Source organism: Boleophthalmus pectinirostris, unplaced genomic scaffold, assembly GCF_026225935.1.
Source record: "Boleophthalmus pectinirostris isolate CB_2022bp ecotype Guang Dong unplaced genomic scaffold, ASM2622593v1 HiC_scaffold_3, whole genome shotgun sequence".
Lineage (NCBI taxonomy): Eukaryota > Metazoa > Chordata > Actinopteri > Gobiiformes > Gobiidae > Boleophthalmus > Boleophthalmus pectinirostris.
In genome coordinates this window covers 22,007,920-22,016,719 of record NW_026571299.1, presented here as the reverse complement: position 1 = coordinate 22,016,719, position 8,800 = coordinate 22,007,920, and the positions used below count along the sequence as shown (strand labels likewise).

Here is an 8,800-nt window from a genome sequence, read left to right as displayed (position 1 = left end):
CTCCTATAACAGCATGTCTTTTTATTAGTATTACAAAGTGACGCTCATAGTGGGCTGTAAATGAACTGACAAGAAGTGAAATGCCCGTAGTGACCCTCACCATGATGTAGGACAGGGGTTCCCAAACCTTTCAGACCGCGACCCCCAAATTTAGCTGATGACCTTTTACGACGAACAACATAATGATTTCTCTTTGCCAACACGGGCCAGGACAATGGTGGGACACGGACAGCGCAGGAGGAGGATGCTACCTGAGAGAAAACTGGTCCAAAACTGGGCAAGACGGCTTGTCTGATCTCTGTAATATGGAGCCCCGGGTCCAAATGTATATAATGTAAATATTTGCTTAAATACTTTCTGATATGTTATCCCAGTTCTTTTATATTTGATTAATTGTTTTAATATTGTTTATTGTCTGTTTGTCTGTTTGCCCAGTATAAAATTATTAAAATAAAAGCCAAATATTTATTATAAGGTAGTTTGAGAACACTCTTACTCTCCCATATAAGTGTATATAATCTCTGCCTTTAGTTTGACTGCAGATTCCACACTGAGCTGTCTTTGCTTTACTCTTCTGTTTGTAGCTCATGCTGGGCAATCTGAGAACATTCTGAGCTAATTCTAGGACCATCTCCATTTGTAAGTGATACAAATGAAATATCAGTTATTATTTCTTTGCATTCACAGACATAATGTGTCTGTGTGTGTTTTCTAGTTGCATCTCCAGCTGGAGTAAAGGCTGTATTCTGGGGGTGTGGTGTCAGCTCCCTGCACAGGTGTGTTCTCTTATAGGGGTGTAATAATAACTGAAATATCATATTGTATTGACAAAAGTCTCACAGTAATATCGTGGGCCATTACAATATATCGAATTACAAGTCTCTTTGCTATAGTTATGATGATTTGAATGTCTTGTTTTGTGAAGCACTTAAAATGACTGTGTATGTATTGTGTTATACAAATGAACTCACCATGGTGCAGGGACCTACATCATGATCCTTTAGTGCAGACTTTATGAAGAACAACTGTTATTATGCATTTTAAAATTTAAATTCTTCATATTATAACTGTACCAGAAGCTTTTCAAGGCCTTTCCGAGGCTTTTAAAAGGAAAAAGTAGCATATTCACAATTTTGTAAGTCTCCACAAAATATTGCAATGTACTTATACAATATTTTCATGATATGCATCTCATGGTGAGATGCATATCATGAAAATATTGTATCAAAAATATTGTATTAAGGTTTGCTGTAGTTACATCCCTATTCATTTACCTGTGTTCTCTGATCTTGTAGACTGGCTTTGTCACACCTGTAATTGTGTTTTTGTGTCATTCCTTTTGTAGCCCGTGCCACATGTTTATGGAATCATGGACGAGTGCTGGATGTGCCTCTTCTACTGCCACAGTCCTGCTCTGGGTGACTCTGCTCCTTTAAAGTGGTTAAAATTACACTGGTCCATATCTGCACCGGATCTGGCTAAAACGAAACCTTCGTATTACAGACCCGACGCAAATGAAGAGGAAAATCACATCCGTTTTCAGCAGTTCCAGGCCAAATGTAGTGATTGTTAAAGATCTGGCTCAGACCTGTACCCGCTCCACCTCAGATCGGTAAAACAGATATAGGTATAGGGTAATTGGAAATGGGGACCATTCATTGAGCACTAATATTTCACTGTCTCTTGCAGCCTTCAAAATAAAGTACAAGACTGAACGATGGATGAAGAGTGGTGGCTGTGGTATGGTCTCCATTGGTGTCTGAAGAGAAGACTAGTAGGCTATTTATTTTGATTTGCATATGCTCCCCCCCAAACAGGTTATGCAAACAGTTATTAAGTTTTCTCTTTTTCAAGGAATGGTATGTACCCTGCACTTTCACTGTTTTAAAATGGTGTTGGGGTTTATGTCCTAACCATTCAGATCAGAGAGAGGCATTTAACTTTAAGCTAACTGGATTTCAGTTCTAAAACTGGCAACACAAATGAGAGACCCGTGCAAGGCTCATTCTGTTTTCTGATTGGATAATCATCTTGAGAAACAAAACACCATCCATCCATCCATTTTCGTCTGCTTATCCGGGGCCGGGTCGCGGCAAAACACCATATTATAACATAAACAAATGAGACCTCATGCCCAGTATTTTTGTAATTAAGAATAAAATGGCTTTAGAATTGTTATCAGTAAAGCTGTATTTGATTTGAACAGCATTTGAACCTCATACCTGGCAACAATCAATCAATCAAACTTTATTTGTATAGCACTTTTCATACATTTGAAATGTAGCACAAAGTGCTTCACATGCAACAGAAAAATTACAATACAATAATTAAAAACAACAGCAACCCCCCATCCCATTCCATTGTTTCATCCATATATACAACAGTTTAAACATAAACATAAAAACAAAAACATAAAGCTCCTAAAGGTTATCATAAAAATCAAAATGGAGAGCTAAAATCAAATGGAGACAAAGTAAAACAGTAATGATAATTTAATTTAAAATAAATATAATAATAGTAATAATAATAATGACAATAATAATAATAATTTAAGTTAAAACATAAAAGTTTCAATTAAAAGCTAAATTAAAAAGATCCGTTTTGAGTTTACTTTTAAAAATATGAACACTCGCAGCGGACCTCAGATCCTCAGGTCGACTGTTCCACAAACGGGGGCCGTAAAAGCTGAATGACGCCTCACCGTGAGTTTTTGTTTGGACTCTTGGGACAGTTAAAAGACACACTTTTAAAATTCATATCTTTCATACAGTTCCTTTAGGCAAGGCACTGCATGTAACTAGGGAAAGATTTTGAAATGTCAATTTGAAACTTCAGTAGTTGTCCTACATAAATGTTAAGGGGCATTTTAAGTGATTTTAAGAATGACCAAGACTCCCAGACTGATAGTTTGTTGAAAATACATGACATGTTTGCTTTGTTTTCACACATTTCACTCATGTTTTTAGGCGATCTGCGACACATCACGAAGCTGAAGCCGTGGGGTCTGAGCGACGTCCTGGTGGAGAAGTACGAGTGGAGCAAAGAGGAGGCTCAGTCCTTCAGCAGCTTCCTCCTGCCCATGTTAGACCTGGTACCAGAGAGGAGAGCCAGTGCTGCCCAGTGTCTGTGCCACCCCTGGCTCTGCTCCTAACGCCCGCCCACCTCTCCAACAGGAAGAAAACAAAACTATGAAACACACCTGGGCCGCCTCACACCTGCATCGACACGTAAATGATACAAATGCACAAGTCATCAACATTTAGAAAGGTTTTGTTATTTTGCATTTAAAAATTCAGCTCCTGTCGTCTTGGGCATTGTGTTTTGAACCAGGAGAAAACAAGTTTGAAAACACCTGGACTGCCTCATGCCTGCAACAACTCTTGACCTAAATGACATATAAATGATAATCAACAAACAGAATTCATGTTGGGGCATCTGATTTTCAAACAGCAGAAGGAGGAAGTCTAGACTAGCTAGAAATAAAAATACAAAATAAGATCTGGTATGTAAACTAGATCTGTCACGATAACAATATAAACGATAAACAATAATATTGAAACTAACATATGACACTGACAGATTTCCCCCAAAAAACTATGTACAATATGGTTAAAAAGCACAAACTGCAATAAATAAACAGCAGAATCTAACACTTTAGTAGTTAGTTTGTATGTATAATGAGTAGAGGTGGGGCGAGATACAATTTCCACAAGATGAGACGAGACTGGATCTACGAGAACGAGATGTTGACATTTTATTTGCTCTAAATAAATTGGGCAATCTATTTCCCAATTTCATTATCATCACTTTTTATTTTACTTTATTTAATATTTCTGCTGTAGCTCTGCTTTTTGTGACTACAGCTTCTCAAAAATGTATCTTGCCAGTACTTCACTTTTTATCCAATCCAAACATAAAAAACACGGTAAAGAATCTCACAAGATCATTTTCCTCATGTGCTCAATTTTGTGGCAATGTTGTCTGGCGAGATCTTGTCCCATCTCAAATAATGAGTCAGAGAAGTTCCGAATAGTTAATAACACACAACCTTCTATAGAACAGAAAAATAAAAGGTTCCCCACTAGTACCCACCATAAATATTGACTCCCAATCATTATTTTTCCATGTAACATAATTATCAGTTATCGTGACAGGACTAATCTAAACCCCAGGTTTCGTTTTAACAAACCATTTTCAGTTTGAACCAGGGAATAAAAAAAGTTCAAATGCTCCTGGACTGTTCCACTCCTGCTCATGAAGACGTGGACAGTAACAACACATGCACAAGTCAGAGACGCCCTATTTGATATTTTAGATCTAAACCCAAGCTCTCTACATAACACACAACGTCATTTACAATTTTGAACCAGGAATAAAGTTGAAGGACTGTTAAAAAGATCTGGAAAGCTTCAACACTGAGTATTACTGTGGAAAAAAAAAATCAAATGCACAAGTCGTGAGCTGACTGTAGTCTTAAAGGTGAACAATGTGAGTAAAGTTCACTTTTGTCTCCATGGAGATTATGATTATTATAGAGTTACTGCTTTGTCTGAAAGGTTCCACAGAATGTCATTAAACAAATGGATCTCCCTGGACAAGTACATGCTGCTCCTTGGTTAAGTTCTGGAGAAGAATACATGTTTCTCAAGGAGTAAACCAGGACTAAACCAGGTCTAAATCGGGACTAAACCAGGACAAAACCAAGGACTAAACTAGGATTAAATCAAGGACTAAATCAGGACTAAACCAGGAGGAAACTAGGACTAAACCAGGACTAAACCTCAACTCACCAGGACTAAACAGGATCTTGAGTTTTAGATGTTTGAGACTAAACAGCATCTGGTCCAGCTGTACCTAATACATTTTTCAAAACTCTTGATAATGTTTTTTTTTTTTTTTTTTTTTTTTTGGCTTTCTGTCTCAAACCAAAAAGATGGCTCCTCCTCCTTTGCAGGTAAATGTGAACGCTGCGCTTGTTTAGTTTTTATTTTAGTATTTTTAATAGTTCTTTGAGGGGTAAAACAGTAAAAGACTGTAAAACAAAATAGAAAAAAAGTGTTTTTCTTAAATAATTCCATATCTGTTCCTGTGTGTCTTTCCATTGAACTTTCTGTATAGGCAATAATAATAATAAACATTTTTCAAAACTTATGAGTGTCATGTTTTATTTGGGTGATTGGTTTAGCTCAGATTCCTGAAGTCCCTGAATTGTGTCATGAACAGGATCAAAAATATCCAAAATCACACACACAAAATGACACAGAATCCAGAGCCTAATTTTTTTGCAGGTGTTGATACTGAGGACTGAAGACACCTCCTCATCTTCACCTAATCGTCCACACCCTTCATCGTAATGTCGTGTGTCGGGGTCTGAGCGCCAAAGACACTTGTTCAATAAAAAGACTTTCTCTTTGTGTGTGCCTGAGTCTCTTCTGGTGAAATAACTGAACACTGATCACAGAGCACAGTACCAGAAAAGTTACATAGTGCCACTTTAAATGGAAGGTTAAATTTGTTCAGCTTGTTCAAATTGTTTGAAGAATTGATCATGTTGTCAAAAGCACCTCAATGAACTCAATAATCAAACAGTTATTTTACAAAACTTTATTTTAAAGCAACATAGTGTAACTTTCTGGAGGTGGTGCTTCACCCCCATGATTCAATGGAAACCGAAAGATAAAACCACATTTTGGAACATTCTCCATGAAGATGGATATTTTTTATTCTTTACTGTAGAAGATTATGGTCAAACTTGGCTATAACTACATCTCCATGGAAACAAACAGGAGGCCCTCCTCCAGGTCAAATAAGAGTCAGGTCTGTGGAGATGCAAGTCCACTCACAGAAAGGTTACATGATGGGGCTTTACACAGTCTACAACAATGTGTTGAAAATGTAACAGTTGAAGTGATGATGCAGATTTATTTACTGTGTATTTCCAGGTGAAAGTTCAAACTCGTCCACTTTGTCCTTCCTGAAGATCTATTCATTATCTGTAAGAGAGAGACAGACACACTCAGGTTTGTGTTTGTGCACACAGGTCAGTCCTGTCACTGTCATCAGACCACACACACATGCACAGAGCCCTACACACCAAAAGGGGGAGCCAAAGATCACTGTCTGAAGAGTTTGGAAACTGCCCTGGTTGGTCAAGACGTGTCAGTTACACTGATTGACTTTTGCCTCTGGCTGTGAGTAAAACTGGATTTGAATTTGGATCCACAAAATATAGACTTGATTATTATTGTGTGGCAGTAATCGAGTTGAAAAATATTATTACTTTTTGGGGATGGTGATTGGTAAAACTTTTTTTTTTTTTTTTTTTTTTTTTAATCATCCACTTGACAGAATTCCAATTTCTTTTGTGCCTCATTCTGATTAGAGACTAGAGTCTGTTTGTCTTTTATGAACATGTCTGTAATTCTGGAGCTGGACACATGGAACAACACTGACAAAAAACTCTTGTTTTTTTCATTCACACATGCTCAAAATGCTCTGTTCCACCTGATGATGTCATGAAGTGGGAGTTAAAAGGAGCTGTCAGGTGAATGCATCATATTAATAATGAGTGGTGGAAAGAGTACTGCTTATTTATCCTCAAGTAAAAATGACATGACTAAAAATGTACTCAAAGTACTGCTTCCAGAATTATACTTAGGTAAAAAATTAAAAACATAGCAACATTTAGATTAGTATTCATATTTGATATGAATTTGACAGTTTGAAGCTGAATTGAGTTGAATTCTCTGAGCTCTGTCCAATCAGAGCAGGCGATGCTGAGCTGTGATGTGTTTGTGTGTTTGGAAAGGAGCAGAGACGACAGTGAGACACACATGGATCGGGACAGTTAAGACTTGTGCTGTACACAATAAAAGTAACTCATTACATTGAAATGTGGAGAATTATACTCAAGTACAAGTACAGGTGTAAAAAAGTGCAGTACCTCCTGTTGATAAGTGAGAGCTTTGTTCCTCACCTTTGCCCTCCACCTGGAAGTCCTCAGGCAGCAGCTTGTCCTGGCGGCTGCCCAGGCTGAAGGCGAGGAAGGAGAGGATCAGAGAGTCCATGATGGAGATGATGGCGAGGATGTACGCCCAGCGCACCGTGCAGTTCCCCAGAGTGTATTTATCTGTGCGCTGACCGCACATGCCGCTTCACCTCCTCCGAGTCCCAACCGTCAGGGTAGATCATGCAGCCAATCACCATGCACGTGCCTGGGGTTAGGGTCGTCGGGGGGGTCACAGGGGAGGAGAGGAGGTGAGGGAGGAGAGGAGAGGAGGAGGTGAGGGGGAGTAGGAGAGGAGGAGGAGAGGAGGAGGTGAGGGGGTAGGAGAGGAGGAGGAGGTGAGGGGTTTGGAGAAGAGGAGGAGATGAGGGGGTAGGAGAAGAGGAGGAGGTGAGGGGGTAGGAGAGGAGGTTAGGACCCTGTTTGTCACTATATAAGCAGCTTTAAAACATCCTATTTTCTTCCACTCAGACTCAGACTCAAACTGTCACTTTCTCTATGAATAAATCTTAATGAGATCATTAAACACTTGTGACCTTTTGGAAGGATGAAGAACACACCTCCATGTGCCCTTCAGAGGTCACATGTTTGGCACAGAGTGTAAAAGCAGGTGTACATGTGTGTAAAAGCAGGTGTACATCTGTGTGTTGGGTTTTTTGCAGGAGGTGTGTACATGTGTGTACAAGTGTGTACATGTGTGTACAGGTGTGTACAGGTGTGTACAGGTGTGTACAAGTGTGTACATGTGTGTACAGGTGTGTACAGTGTGTACGTGTGTCTCACTGGAGGCGAGTTGCATCCACGCGCAGTCACCACGCGCAGATCTTGTACACACTTCCCGCGTTGCAGAAGAAGAAGAGACTGAAGCACACGATGCTGCCCACCACCAGCAGCATGGAGATGCCCACGAAGAACATGGCGGTCTTAAACGCGCCGGACGGAATGGAGCCGAAGTCCAGCGCGCTCCCTTTGCACGTGAGCTCCGAGGTGAGCGCGTTCCCGATGCAGTAGTGGAAAAGGCCGAAGTATCCGGCCTGAGGCGTGTTCACGCTGTCCCCGATCCAGTACGGCTGAATGAACACCACCACCGTGATGACGGCGAATGTGATGGTGAACACCGTCCACAGCACGCCCATGGCGCGCGCGTTACGCACGTAGTTGGTGTGGTAGATTTTGGCCGCCTCCTGAGCCGGGAGCATAGCTCTGCTTCTCTGGGTTTAGAGCTATTATGAAAAAGTTCCACAAGATCAAAGTATCAATACAAGTTTTAGGGAAATGAAGCTCCTCAAAATCAGGCCTTAAACCCAGCGCCCTTTACGCACTGATGGTTCCAGTGGAGTTGACCAAAAAGAATTAGATCCACACCAAGTGTCAGCGGTCCAGGGGTCTTCATCCCCTCAGAGCTGCAGCCTCAGTCCCGCTGAAGGTCCCTCTGTCCTGGCCTCCTTGTGTGTGTCTCTGTGTGCCTCTCTCCCCAGGGAGACTCGGACTCTGCGCTCACACTCTGAATGATTCATGGTCATCAGATCCTCCAGTGAAAGCTCCTCCAGAGAACAGCTGCTCTGTGCTTTCACCCGATGGTGCAGGTCACTCTCCCCTGAGCCCAAGTATCAAACAACACTGTCAATATTCTGACTTTACACACTCCTAGACATGACACTAAAACATCTGGGATATTTAGCTGACGACTCAAGTAACTAAACTATGCTCTCAGAAAAATGGGCCTTCTTCAAAATTATATTAGGCCACTACTCAAGGATTTACTCCAGTTTTTTATTAGTTCTATCTTCTCCG

The 8,800-nt window shown here is 40.4% G+C and overlaps 1 protein-coding gene across 1 annotated transcript; it reads right to left on the bottom strand.

The window, feature by feature from the left end:
• Positions 1–5,751: 5,751 nt before the first annotated feature.
• LOC110165723 (LHFPL tetraspan subfamily member 5 protein-like) lies at positions 5,752–8,205 on the bottom strand. Its single transcript, XM_055160730.1, is given in 5 exon segments — positions 5,752–5,993; positions 6,944–7,148; positions 7,150–7,214; positions 7,790–7,826; positions 7,828–8,205. Coding segments are annotated over 5 exon segments (696 nt in total). The 3' UTR covers positions 5,752–5,982.
• Between the last annotated feature and the right edge of the window lie 595 nt (positions 8,206–8,800).